At 45.3% G+C, this 15,020-nt stretch overlaps 2 protein-coding genes across 12 annotated transcripts in view; one reads left to right on the plus strand and one right to left on the minus strand.

Annotated features, from left to right (window-relative positions):
* LOC143765697 (uncharacterized) overlaps positions 1-15,020 on the minus strand; it is a 247,057-nt gene that overhangs the window by 52,963 nt on the left and 179,074 nt on the right. The window contains exon 12 of one of the 9 annotated variants that reach the window (XM_077252630.1): positions 2,248-3,429. The exons of the other annotated variants lie outside the window; for them this stretch is intronic. The gene's annotated coding sequence lies outside the window, so the exon portion shown is untranslated. Of the gene's footprint in view, positions 1-2,247; positions 3,430-15,020 lie in introns of those variants that run through there. 9 annotated transcript variants of the gene reach the window in all.
* LOC143765695 (protein kinase C delta type-like) overlaps positions 13,013-15,020 on the plus strand; it is a 90,226-nt gene continuing 88,218 nt past the window's right edge. For all 3 annotated transcript variants that reach the window (XR_013213448.1, XR_013213449.1, XM_077252618.1), the window contains exon 1: positions 13,013-13,969. Coding sequence is in view for 1 of the 3 variants with exons in the window: in XM_077252618.1 (XP_077108733.1) it covers positions 13,471-13,969 (499 nt within the window). In the remaining 2 variants the exon portion in view is untranslated. The remainder of the gene's footprint in view (positions 13,970-15,020) is intronic.

The raw sequence follows: 15,020 nt of genomic DNA on the forward strand, positions 1-15,020 counted from the left end.
CATACTGTATAATGGCCACACATGATGCTCCATACTGTATAATGGCCACACATGATGCTTAATACTGTATAATGACCGCACATGATGCTTCATACTGTATAATGACCGCACATGATGCTCCATACTGTTTAATGACCGCACATGATGCTCCATACTGTATAATGGCCACACATGATGCTTAATACTGTATAATGACCGCACATGATGCTTCATACTGTATAATGACCGCACATGATGCTCCATACTGTATAATGACCGCACATGATGCACCATACTGTATAATGACCGTACATGATGCTCCATACTGTATGATGACCGCACATGATGCTCCATACTGTATGATGACCGCACATGATGCTCCATACTGTATAACTCCACATGATGCTCAATACTGTATAATGACCGTACATGATGCTCCATACTGTATAATGACCGCACATGATGCTCCATACTGTATAGAAAAATTCCGATAAGCATAATAAATGGTGGTGGCAACCTAGATAATATATTAGACGTGTATATAACCACCATCATCTACCACAACACCATCTATGCATGGACATATGGACAACTGCAATATATAGACTATACAAATCAGAAAAAGGACAAGCAGTCATAAAGTCCAAACAATACTCATTTTATTAATGAGTATAATATAAAATGAGTATTGTTTGGACTTTATGACTGCTTGTCCTTTTTCTGATTTGTATGATGCTCCATTCTGTATATTGGCCGCACATGATACTTCGTACCATATAATGGCCACACATAGCTACTCCTACACACGCGGCTGCGCTCCGTACACTTTGCACACACGGCTCCACTCCGTACACACGCACTGTGCTCCATACACCTCATACACACGTGGCTCCACTCCGTACACCTCGCACACATAGCTCCGCTCCGTACACTTCATACACACACGGCTCCGCTCCGTACACATCATACACACACGGCTCCGCTCCGTACACCTCGTTCACACACGGCTCCGCTCTGTACACCTCGTACACACACGGCTCCGCTCTGTACACTTCATACACACACGGCTCCGCTCCGTACACCTCGTACACACACGGCTCCGCTCCGTACACACACGGCTCCGCTCCGTACAGCTCGTACACACACGGCTCCGCTCCGTACACCTCGCACACACACGGCTCCGCTCCGTACATTTCATACACACACGGCTCCGCTCCGTACACCTCGCACACACACGGCTCCGCTCCGTACACCTCGTACACACACGGCTCTGCTCCGTACACCTCGTACACACACGGCTCTGCTCCGTACACCTCGTACACACACGGCTCCGCTCCGTACACCTCCCACACACACGGCTCCGCTCCGTACACCTCGCACACACACGGCTCCGCTCCGTACACCTCGCACACACACGGCTCCGCTCCGTACACCTCGCACACACACGGCTCCGCTCCGTACACCTCATACACACACGGCTCCGCTCCATACACTTTGTACACACACGGCTCCGCTCCGTACACCTCGTACACACACGGCTCCGCTCCGTACACCTCGTACACACACGGCTCCGCTCCGTACACCTCGCACACACACGGCTCCGCTCCGTACACCTCATACACACACGGCTAACTGCACAGACTTCTCCATACCTGATATGTCGATCTGCAATGACAGCAGCAGAGGCCAGTAACAGAGGAGGCTGTCAGTGTCCATCCCACCATGCTCAGCCCCACTCATTCCACGCACGATTAGTTTACTAGCCAGGCATGATTAGCTCAGCAGTCCACTGGTCTGCTTACTGCGGCACCCAGGGCTGTGTTCGGCAGATAAGCCCTGGAGGTGGTGACTGACTGTGTTGTAACTTATGTACCTCAGAACAGAAGTGTCCCCTTTCCGTGTCTCCCTCTCTAAGGTCTGTACCGCAGGCACACTGGAGAGTCACTCAGGAACATACCGGAGATGAAGGGGGCGTGGCCTAACACAAGGGGGCGTGACACGTACCTCAAACATGTCTCCTCTCTCTCCCTCTGAGCTGTACCGCGCACACTGGAAGAAAAAGAGACTGAAAGAAGAAAGGGGTAGCCAGCGGCAAACAATACCTAGAGTATATCATCTGGGAAAGTTGTATTAAAACATATATTGAATAGTAATAACTCCCAGTGAAGACTATTTTTGCCCTAATATTCTATTAAAGACAGTTATCATAGACAACATTCGATTCGGGGGGAGGAAATAAATCCAAAGAGATAACCTTATGTCTTTTACTAAAATTGCTTTATTAAAGTGCAAGGTAGGGAGGCAATGGTGACAACACAGTCACCCAACAAATGACTAAAAACAAGTGATACACATAGGACACCGAGAAAAGACAGCTGTTGACCCATAGCAAGAAAATATTGGTATAGCAGTCGGCATTAAGGGTCAAATTTTACAAAACCAGTAGGGTTACATGGCCAGTTTCTCAATAGCCTGCCTGGAAAATTACTAAGTCCCATAAAGAACAGTGTCACAATAAGCCATATAAGCTAGTATAGCATAAATATAGACCGAGACTTCAGTAGGCAATAGAAATAATCAATTAATACATCACCCCAAGGTATGGTGCTGAGCAGATGCAGGATCCCGGTGTCCGCCCCGACGCGCGTTTCGGAAACCCTTCGTCAGGGGGCGCATAGTGCAAGGTAGAAAATGTGCTGTATAAATAGGCCAGAACCCGGAAATAAATGCCGGCCATAACCCGGAAGTGACCGTGCGTGTCATAGCAACCGCCGGTGCAATAGAAGGAGATGGCGTCATCCAGGTCATGTGGGCCGGTACACGTGGGGCCCCACGTGATCCGCCCACAATAAACGCTAGGTCGCCATTCACCAACCAAACAGCCGGCGGGCGCATGCGCAAAACAACGTCAAGTACGGGAACAGCCTAGAAAGTGAAGGGGAGGAGGAAGGAGGGAAAATGACGCGGCGATCCATAATAAATAGTGCAATAAGACTAACGGCAATTCTCAAGGTATGGGGAGTTAATATTCACATACATAGACTAGAAGCAATAATAAATTATTAAATAGAGAAATTATTGAATGACAAAAAGTTATTTTATATCATGTGGGTACATGTTATATTGCAATCGGCCATATATAGTGTTCTCCTTAGTACAAGACATATGTCCATGGTAAAGCATAGAGAGGAGAGAAAACCGTATAATAAGTCCATGTATGGAGATAATGCAGTGATAACTCTCAAAGAATCTTCATAGTTTGAGTGCCACGCAGAGAATATCCATTGGATGGTAGTAGTGAGACAATTTTCCACTTCTATTCAAACTCTTTACTCTTTTTTCTTTTTCTTTTATCTTCAACCTTCACAGATGACCTTCTCCAAAAGTATGCAGCATGGATGGAAAGGACATCACAGAAATAGCCAGAAGACTAGCCTAAATACACTAAAACTAAAAAAAACAGGTAAAAAGGTTAAAAGGCGTTGGGTAAGAATATGCTATCAGCAAGAGCGCTCGACAGTCAGATGATCACAAAAATGAGACAAAGCTTAAATGCTCATTAAGGCCAAGGGGGTGAAGTGTCTGCAAGGTCCAAATCCATTTCGCCTCTAGGCGTGCAAGCCTATTTGTTAGTTTGCCACCCCTAATACCAATATCCAGGCTATCAATACCTCTAAACCTAATTAGTTTACCATCACATCCGTGATGTTCCCTAAAATGTCTAGGGAGTGTGGTTAGTTTTGTAATATCTATTGTGGGATCGGCAGCCGCCTCAATTCCACGTACATGCTCACGTATACGGATTTTAAAAAAACGTGATGTAAGACCTATATATATTAGGCCACACGGGCATGTGGCATAATAAATAACCCAGCGTGTTGTACAATTTATCATCTTTTTAATGTCAAATGTTTTTTCTCCACTAGAGTCGGAAAAAACCTGGGTCCGATCCATATTAGAGCACGCCACGCAGTGGCCACAAGGTGAGGAACCAAGACGAGAGGGGGCACTATCGAGGAAAGTAACCCTGGGTATCCCCTCATAGTGACTCCTCGTCAGATGATCTTTAAGGTTCCTAGCACGCCTAAAAGAGATGAGAGGACGATCTGGTAGAATTTTAGAAATAGTTTTATCTACCCTAAGAATTGGCCAGGATTTAGATAGAGCTTCACGAATTTTATGCGCCTGAGAATTGAAGTTGGTCACAAAACGTATTTGTCTATCAGACTGCCTAGACCGGCTGGATATCTGATCATAGACCAGAGACTCACGAGGGGCAGATTTTGCCCTATTGTAGGCCTTTTTGATAGCCCGTTTACTGTATCTGTAGCGCCCCCACTGCCGCAGGGCCAAGGGGTACCCGGTACCGGGCCTCTGAGTCTCTGCTCTGGGATTGTCACGGTGGCTAGACCCGGTCCGTAACCCTGCTGTGGGGCGTACAATAAAGGTGGAGGTATGGGATGATGTTGCGGTGTAGTGTAGGTCGTAGTAAATAACGAGGACACCAGGTTGTAGTCTCTTTACCTCTTTACTGAAGGTTTTAGAGTCCTCAGTCCAGAGCGCTGTCAACAGGGCTGTCAGAGACCGGCCGGTCCAAAGGCACATCAGGAGTTTCCTTTACAGGTGGGAATCAGTGTCTACCTTCTAGCGCTGTGTGTTGTAGTCCTTCCCTGCTGAGCTCCCGGGATAGTCCTCACAACTGTTTCTGTCTGTCTCTGATGTTCGTTCTCTCCGTCCCCCAGATGATATGGTAGGACGCACCCGTATGACGGGGTAGTTCTGGAGTTCTTCCGGGACCCTAGAGTCGCCCCTCTCCCACAGCTGCCTCCGTTGTCTGCTTAGGTGTTAAGTGAGACAGCCAACCTATAATTGGCTGTCCGGCCGTGGTTTGCAGTAGTACTTAGAGTCTCTTACTTGCTCGGCGTTCCGGCCACCGACTGTTTGCGCCTCAGAAGGATGTTGCCTCGGTCTAACAGCACGACTCCTTCTGGTCACCACAGTAAAAACACAGCCCATTCTGACGTCTGTGTTCTTGCCGTTCAGCTCTGGTCAAAGTCCTATCACATTGCATAGGCTCAGGCCTCTGCTCAGAGGACACCGCCATATGGTGCACAACTTTACGCTCCCGCAAACGCCGATCGATCTGAATGGCCAAGGACATTGATTCATTCAGACCAGTAGGCGTGGGGAACCCCACCATAACATCCTTAAGGCCCTCAGAAAGACCCTTTCTGAAAATTGCTGCCAGGGCACACTCATTCCATTGAGTAAGCACAGACCACTTTCTAAACTTCTGACAATACATTTCAGCATCATCCTGACCCTGACATAGAGCCAGCAAGATTTTCTCTGCCTGATCCACAGAATTTGGTTCGTCATAGAGCAATCCAAGCACCAGAAAAAACGCATCTACATTAAGCAATGCAGGATCTCCTGGCGCAAGGGAGAATGCCCAGTCTTGAGGGTCACCACGCAACAAGGAAATTACTTGCTGACTAGGGTCACCAGAGGAGCGAGGTTTCAGAGCAAGAAACAGTTTACAATTATTCTTGAAATTCAGAAACTTAGATCTATCCCCAGAAAACAAATCAGGAATTGGAATTCTAGGCTCTAACATAGGATTCTGAACTACATAATCCTGAATGCTTTGTACCCTTGCAGTGAGATTTTCCACACAAGAGGACAGACCTTGAATGTCCATATCTGCACCTGAGTCCTGAACCACCCAGAGGTTAAGGGGAAAAGAAAGACAAAACACACTGCAGAGAAAAAAAAATGGTCTCAGAACTTCTCTGATCCCTCTATTGAGATGCATTAACACTTTGTGGCCAGCTGTACTGTTACCGACCTGGTGGTTAGGAGCACCTGGAATGACCTGATAGTCAAACTGCAAAATAGGACGAGCTCTGGGAAGTGGGAGCTCTGCTGACCGCAACCCTAATCCTATTATCACACACACTAGAATTAGCCGTGGATCGTGCCTGACTCTGCCTAGACGACTCTTCACAGCCTGAGAGGTAACTACCCCTAAAGAGAAATAAAGCCTCACCTTGCCTCAGAGAAATTCCCCAAAGGAAAAGGGCAGCCCCCCACATATATTGACTGTGAGTTAAGAGGAAGGCACAAACACAGGAATGAAACAGGTTTCAGCAAAGGAGGCCAGTCTTACTATATAGACAGAAGATAGACAAAGGGATCTTTGCGGTCAGCACAAAAACTACAAAAAGCCACGCAGAGTGAGCAAAAAGACCCCCGCACCGACTCACGGTGCGGTGGTGCCACTCTGCAACCCAGAGCTTCCAGCTAGCGAGATAATATCATGATAGCCAGCTGGACAGAAACTTAGCAGGTACTAAGAAATATATTCAGCACACAAGTGAACAACAAATGAGCTTAGCAGGGACTTAGCTTCTGCTGAAGTAGACAGGTCATCAGGAGATCCAAGAGAGATCTGAACCAGTACTGATACATTGACAGCTGGCATCAAGTAACGATCTGAGCGGAGTTAAATAGAGGAACCAGCCCAGTCTTAAATGATGCAGCTGAGGAAGCCACTTCAAGACCAGCAGCTCCACTTTCAGCCACCAGAGGGAGTCCACGGACAGAACTCACAGAAGTACCATTCCTGACCACAGGAGGGAGTTCGAGAACAGAGTTCACAACAGGCTCCCAGTTTGTTTCTAGGTTTTGGCGGTCCTTTTGTGCTAGGCTGGGCAGTGATTTGTCTTTTTCTTCCGCATTCCACCCTCAGACAAATGGCCAAACCGAGCAAACTAATCAGACGTTGGAAACTTATTTGAGATGCTTTGTGTCTGCTGATCAGGATGATTGGGTAGCCTTCTTGCCATTGGCCGAGTTTGCCCTTAATAATCGGGCTAGTTCTGCTACCTTGGTTTCGCCCTTCTTTTGTAATTTTGGTTTTCATCCTCGTTTTTCTTCAGGGCAGGTTGTGCCTTCTGATTGTCCTGGTGTGGATTCTGTGGTCGACAGGTTGCAGCAAACTTGGGCTCATGTGGTGGACAATTTGGTGTTGTCTCAGGAGGAGGCTCAGCATTTTGCTAACCGTCGTCGGTGTGTTGGTTCTCGGCTTCGGGTTGGGGATTTGGTCTGGTTGTCTTCCCGTCATGTTCCTATGAAGGTTTCTTCCCCTAAGTTCAAGCCTCGGTTTATTGGTCCTTATAGGATTTCTGAGATTATCAATCCAGTGTCTTTTCGTTTGGCCCTTCCAGCCTCGTTTTCCATCCATAATGTTTTCCATTGATCTTTGTTGCGGAAATATGTGGAGCCTGTTGTTCCCTCTGTTGATCCTCCTGCCCCGGTGTTGGTTGATTGGGAGTTGGAGTATGTGGTTGAGAAGATTTTGGATTCTCGTTTTTCAAGGCGGAAGCTTCAGTATCTTGTCAAATGGAAGGGTTATAGCCAGGAGGATAATTCTTGGGTTTTTGCCTCCGATGTTCACGCTGATGATTTAGTTTGTGCTTTTCATTTGGCTCGTCCTGATCGGCCTGGGGGTCCTGGTGAGGGTTCGGTGACCCCTCCTCAAGGGGGGGTACTGTTGTGAATTCGGCTCTTGGGCTCCCTCCGGTGGTTGTAAGTGGTACGGCTGCTGTCTTTGAATCACAGCATTTATCAGGTGCGTTCACCTATTGCAATTATGACTGGGCTATTTAGTCCAGCTGGATCCTTTGGTTAGTGCCAGTTGTCCATTGTTTTCTGGAGGATTCACATCTCTGCCTGGTTTCTCCTGCTATGCAGTCCAAGTCAACAAAGATAAGTTCTGGCTTTGTTTTTTGCTGTCCACGTGTTGTGGGCTTATTAGTTCAGTGCATTTCTATGTTTTTTCTTGTCAAGCTTGGTCAGTGTAAGGATTTGTTCAGCCAAGCTGGTATCTCTGGAGATGCAGATTTGCCCCCTTCATATCTTTAGATAGATGTGGAGATTTTTGGTATTGTCTGTGGTGGATATTTTCTAGTGTTTTTATACTGACCGTACAGTTCTCTGTCCTTCCTTTCTATTTAGTTAGAAGTGCCTCCTTTGCTAAATTTGTTTTCAGTCTGCGTATGTTATTTCCCTCTCCTCTCACAGTCAATATTTGTGGGGGGCTGTCTATTCTTTGGGGATTTTCTCTGAGGCAAGATAGCTTTCCCATTTCTATCTTTAGGGGTATTTAGTCCTCCGGCTGTGTCGAGGTGTCTAGGATATCAGGTACATCCCACGGCTACTTCTAGTTGCAGTGTTAAGTTCAGGTTTTGCGGTCAGTACAGGTACCACCTTCTCCAGAGTACATCTCATGCTGCTCCTAGGCCACCAGATCATAACACATTTGCCCCCATACAATGCTGCACAAATGCTTATTATGGCCCCATAAGATGCTCCATAGAGATATTTGCCCCCATATAACGCTGCACATGGCCCCATAAGATGCTCCATAGAAATATTTGTCCCATATAACGCTGCACATGGCCCCATAAGATGCTCCATAGAGATATTTGCTCCATATGCTGTTGCTGCGATAAAAAAAAAAAAAATCACATACTCACCTCTCGTCGCTCAGACCCCCGGCACTTGCAATATTCACTTGTCCCATGTTCCACCATCAGCGCCGCTGTGTCTTCGACGTCCTCTGCACTGGCTGTTCAGGCAGAGGGCGGCGCGCACACTAATCGTGTCATCACGCCCTCTGATCTGAGTGTCACTGCAGAGGAAGCGGAAGACGGAGCGGCGCCGACGGTGGAACGTGGGACAGGTGAATATGTGACCGCTCAATACAGGAAGAAGCTGTCAGCGCCCGGAGAACCAGGAATGTGCAGGGACCGTGCCAGGAGCAGGTGAGTATTATTAGACAGCTGCCGCTCCCCCTTCCCTGCCGACCAATGGGAATGACTAGAGTATAAGCCGAGAGGGACAATTTCAGCCTAAAAAAAAGGGCTGAAATTCTCGGCTTATACTCGAGTATATACGGTATATCTGTAGCTTGGTAGCCTTAAAAGGAGAGGAGGCCCAGATACATTTCTTGCACTGGGGCCCCAAGCTGTCTGTGTCCGCCCCTGTATTTCATATTGAAATGATTTAGAACTTTGTTTGTTTACCATTTTGGAAACAAGACCCCTTAGGCCATGTTCACACTTTGCGGGTTTTACCGCGGGTCCGCAGCAGTTTCCATTGCGTTTACAGTTACATGTAAACCCTATGGAAACCGCAATCCTCTGTGCACATGCTGCGGGAAAAACCACGCAGAAACGCAGCGGTTTACATTCCGCAGCATGTCACTTCTTTGTGCAGAATCGCGGCGATTCTGCACACATAGGAATGCATTGATCCGCTTACTTCCCGCATGGGGCTGTGCCCACGATGCGTGAAGTAAGTGGATCATGTGCGGATGGTACCCGGGGTGGAGGAGAGGAGACTCTCCTGCAGGCCCTGGGAACCATATTTGGGTAAAAAAAAAAGAATTAAAATAAAAAATCATGATATACTCACCTCTCAGCGCTGCACGCGGCCGTCTGGTCGCAGGGTTGCTATGCGAGCAGGACCTGCGGTGACGTCGCGGTCACATGACCGTGACGTCACGAAGGGTCCTTCTCGCACAGCATCTTTGGAACCGGACCGCCGCGTGCAGCGCCGATGAGATCGGGACGTCAGAGGGTGAGTATATAACCTTTTTTTTAATTTATTTTAACATTACTATTGATGCTGCATATTGCTGCATATGCAGCATCAATAGTATAGGTGGAAACCCGCAGCGGAAACCGCAAAACAAACCGAGATAAATCTGCAGGGATAACCACAGTGGTTTTGCCCTGCAGATTTATCAAATCCGCTGCGGGAGAACCCGCAGAGACCCGACCTACGTGTGCACATAGCTTTAGGGAACTTATCTAGATATGTGGTGAGCACCTTGAAACCCCAGGTGCTTCACAGAACATGAAAATAAAAAAAAATCACATTTTCCCAACAAAAATTATTTTTAGCTCCAAATATTGCATTTTCACAAGGATAACAGGAGAAATTGCACCATACAATTGCCCATAACAGCCAATTCACAGAGCCGATTTCACAATATCAGAGCAATTTACATAATAAAGGTTATCTCTGTGAGCGGTGACACTACTGGATCTGCACTGGCACGGGAGGGGAGCACAGGTGTTTTTATTTTAACAGGGGCAAATAATTAGATTGAGAAGGGGTTGTCCTAGTAGTGGGAAATCCCTTTAAACAACAGCGCAATACCCCCAACGAGCAGGAAGCCAGGAGAGCAGTGTCCATCAGAGGACAAGATGAGACAACCTCGTTAAGAGCACAGAAACATCTTTTATAAAGACCAACAGTAGATTATTTTCACCCATAGTTTTTGTGGAATTTTTTTTGCTTGTAGGAAACTCTGTTGTTTTCATTCATATTATTACCAGCTCTTCCCAGATGATATTTTATTTAATTCAGATATGTTTATGTCTTTTTATTCCTTTACAAGTCCTACAAAGAAACTTTTGGCAAAACACATGAATGAAACGTCACATTTAGGGCTTTTTGTAAAATAAACTCAGTTAAAGTGAGCATCACACAATAATAAGCCTGATGTTTGTAGTACATTTAATATTTACCTGTTGTCTTTTAGGCGACAGATGAAAAAATGCAGAAAATGTGAAATACGAAAACTTGCTGGTTGCTGTACACTATGCTGATAGCACACTGGTACAGCGTGGGTTACAGGCACCCAGCACAATACAAGTGTGTGCCCCCTAACCCGTGAAGCATTAGTACTCCGAGTCCTTTCCAAAACCCCAGTATTACCAGTAAATTGTAATCTATGGGAAAATACTGATGTAATTATACTTTGAGATTTTATGTCTTATTTTTTTTTTTTTAAATTTCTGCTTTTTGCTGAAATCAGATCTCAAATTTTCAAAATATTAAACGTTATACATTATTATATTTGTTTGTTCTTCATTTTCTTACTACATTTTTTTATGTAACAATTTTATTGCCCTAGCCCTATTCTTAATAATATATAATCCTAACTCTATTCCTAATCTGGTCCCTAACCCCAGCCCTAAGCCTAGTCCCGGGCCTAACCATAACCCTGAATAAGTCCCTTTCCTTACTTGTAACACTAGCTTGGATTAGAAATAATGTAAAAGTATAAAAGCAGCTCTAACTAATAAATGAAGACAGTATTGAGCGGCAAAGCGAATGCCCACCTAAGTCTACTTATGCGGAGCGCACAAGGTGGGATGATTTTGCCAGTGGTTGCTGCTCTCTACATAAGCAAAGACCAAAATTACAAATCTCAGTATAATGAAGTGAGCTTTATCATAGAAGATGCTGCCTAAGCAGAGTACAGCAGCCTATGGCAAACTCATCTGGAGTGGTCTACTCTACATAGCCAGAAACAAAGACAACCGAAAATAAATAGCTAATGAATAAACACTGATTATATGCACTGCACGTGATTAGAGCTGTCTCCAATAATTAGCTGCTCATCTTCTGTCACCATAGTCACTGCTTATACATGGCACTGAAGTCGAAATCAGTTTGTCACAGACTGCTGTGCTCTGCATAGGCAGGAATCAAAACAAACATTATTATCCTTAGCTTTGTCATTTCAGCCACTGCTTATACTGAGTACAGCAGTAGCTGAGAAACTAATATTGCTTGCTTTGTTCACATCCACTCGATGCAAATAATGTTGAGCTCTCAGCTGATTCTCAATACGTACAATGGTCAGGTATACAGTTTATTGATGGTTGTGTGGACCAAAAATACAGAACATTGTTAAAATGGGCCCAACAATCCTAACATTATCTGTGAGATAATACTCAAGTGATGGAAAATTGCAAAGATAAAGATTAGATCAACTAACTAAAAACAGTGAAACAGAAACAGATTTACCGTATATACTCGAGTATAAGCTGAGATTTTCAGCCCAAATTTTTGGGCTGAAAGTACCCCTCTCGGCTTATACTCGAGTCATAGTCGGCGGGTGAGGGGGAGAGAGCAGTGTCACATACACACCTGGTCCCGGCGCTCCTAACGCTGTTCCAGCCTGTCCCATGGTCTCCAGGGCTGCAGCTCTTCTTCTATTCAGCGGTCACGTGGTACCGCTCATTAAAGTAATGAATATGGACTCCACTCCCATAGAGGCGGAGCCGCATATTCATTACTGTAATCAGCGGTACTGGTGACCGCTGATTACAGGAAGAAGCTGCGGTACCATGGGACAGGCAGGGACAGCGTCAGGAGCGCCGGGACCAGGTGAGTATTTCATATTCACCTGTCCGCGTTCCATTCGCCGGGCGCCGCTCCGCCTTCCCGTCCTCTTGCTGTGACTGTGCAGGTCAGAGGGCGCGATGACGTATTAGTGTGCGCGCCGCCCTCTGCCTGAACAGTCAGTGCGGAGAGACGGGATGCTGAGGAGCAGCGACGAGAGAGGAGTATGTGATTTTTTTTTTTTTTATATTGCAGCAGCAGCATTACATGTGGCTGTATGGAGCGTCTATGGGGCCATAAACAACTGCATGGAGCATTAAATTGGATCGTCTATGGGGCCATAAACAACTGCATGGAGCATTATATGGAGCGTCTATGGGGCCATAAACAACTGCATGGAGCATTATATGGAGCGTCTATGGGGCCATAAACAACAGCATGGAGCATTATATGGGGCATCTATGGGGCCATAACTGCATGGAGCATTATATGGGGCATCTATGGGGCAATAACTGTATGGAGCATTAAATGGGGCATCTATGGGGCCATAACTGCATGGAGGATTATATGGGGCATATATGGGGCCATAACTGCATGGAGCTTTATATGGAGCATCTATGGGGCCATAACTGCATGAAGCTTTATATGGAGCATCTATGGGGCCATAACTGCATGGAGCATTATATGGAGCATCTATGGGGCCATAACTGCATGGAGGATTATATGGAGCATCTATGGGGCCATAACTGCATGGAGCATCTATGGGGCCATAACTGCATGGAGAGCATTATGTGGAGCATTATATGGGGCCATAACTGCATGGAGGATTATATGGGGCATCTATGGGGCCATAACTGCATGGAGCATTATATGGGGCATCTATGGGGCCATAAAGAACTGCATGGATCATTATATGGGGCTCCTGATTCAATATGGATATTCAAAAAAACTTAACCTACTGATGTCTCAATTAATTTTACTTTTATTGGTATCTATTTTTATTTTTGACATATACCGGTAGCTGCTGCATTTCCCACCCTAGGCTTATACTCGAGTCAATAAGTTTTCCCAGTTTTTTGTTGCAAAATTAGGGGGTCGGCTTGTACTCGGGTCGGCTTATACTCGAGTATATACGGTAATTGTATTCCAACCCGTATATCAAATTGATACATTCCTATAGCATATACCCTGGAATCCTATTGGTCAGTTACTGATCACATGACCAGTGTCATCCAGGTGCCCGTGCGCTCAGTTGACAGTTGAGGAAAGTGACAGTTGGAGTTGATGGTGAAGGTGAAGAATCTGTCTGTGGATTATAAGCAAAGCGCTAATATGGAGAAAGAAGAGTTTGTAGGGAGGAAGAGAGCGAGGAAAAGAAGACACTTGGATTCATTATCTGATGACGAGCCTTCAATCAAAAAAACAAAAAAAGCAGACTCCGGACGGAAGACGTCTCCCACCCCAGAAATGGAGCGAGTGCATGAGGACTTCATTGCCCAGAGTGAAGGGCTAAAGAACAGAAGAGACTTCGCCTCATCGGCTGATGAGAAGTCTTCAATCAAAGAGCCCAAAAGGAAGGGCAAAAAGAGGAAGAATCCAGACGCAGGACAGAAGATGTCTCCCACCCCAGAGATGGACCGAGTGGATGAAGACATCATTGTCCAGAGGATAGGACCAAAGAAAAGAAGAATCGGCCTGGACTGTGCAGAGGAAGGAAAGACACCAATTATTAAGACCAACATTCAGGAAAAAAAAGACCTGCAGAAGTACCCAGGAGGCTCAGGTAAGTAGAGATAAAGAACTATCAATTACAGAGAAAGTTATTGTACATGTTTTATATCTCCACATGTAATCCGGGGAAAAAAGTCAGCAAAATAATTCTACATCAAATGAACCTTTTATAATGAAAAATTACCAAAACCAGTTTTATATTAGTGCAGAAGATTACAGGTGTTGTAGGCAGTTTACCAATGGGAATGTACAACAATAACATTAGGGTTAAATCATCAAGGTGAATGTCTACTTTATTTCTCTACATTTCAGTTCACCCGTTGTGTATGTCCTATTCTAATGTATAATGTTCTTCTGTCAACTCCACTGTCATGTCAATTAAGTAATTCATTTTATGATTTTTATGATTTAAGTTGTGCTGCTGTGATAACATAATTTCCCACGGGATCAATAAAGTGTATCGTATCGTATCGTAACATGGTCAGAGTTATCTGTTCCCAATTCATGGTGACATGTTCTTATCATTGTGTAATGTCCAGGTTCAGCTCTGATGAGATTTACCACAAGATATGGAAAAGGCTGACACCTTTTTAAAGGGAATCTGTCAGCATGATATAGGGGCAGAGACCCTTATACCAATGATATACTACTTATTGGACTACATGGTGTAATTTTGATAAAATGACAGTCTTATCAGCTGCAGATTTACCAGTTCTCTCGATGCTGAGCTCTGTATAACCCTGCTAACAACACTGATTGGAAGTATTCTGTGTATGTGTACACTGTGCATAGGCAGAAAGCTCCGAATCAGTGGTCGAGTTATACAGAGCTCATGAATATGGATAACTATCTTGCAGCAGTCCTCTACTGATAATCTCCTGCTGATAAAACAGTGATTTTATAAAAACTACAGCAAGCAGCTCAATACGTGACACATTTCTCTTTATATATTACAGTATATAGATATATAATTCTAAATACGGTATATTAGATCTCAGATTAGGCGTTAAAACCTTGGTGACATAACCCCTTTAAATGCTGCAGTATCTGAAATAAAATAAAAAACACATACCTCCTGGAATGGCGCCATTCCCACGATGCTG

This window comes from Ranitomeya variabilis, chromosome 4, assembly GCF_051348905.1.
Source record: "Ranitomeya variabilis isolate aRanVar5 chromosome 4, aRanVar5.hap1, whole genome shotgun sequence".
NCBI classification, from domain to species: domain Eukaryota; kingdom Metazoa; phylum Chordata; class Amphibia; order Anura; family Dendrobatidae; genus Ranitomeya; species Ranitomeya variabilis.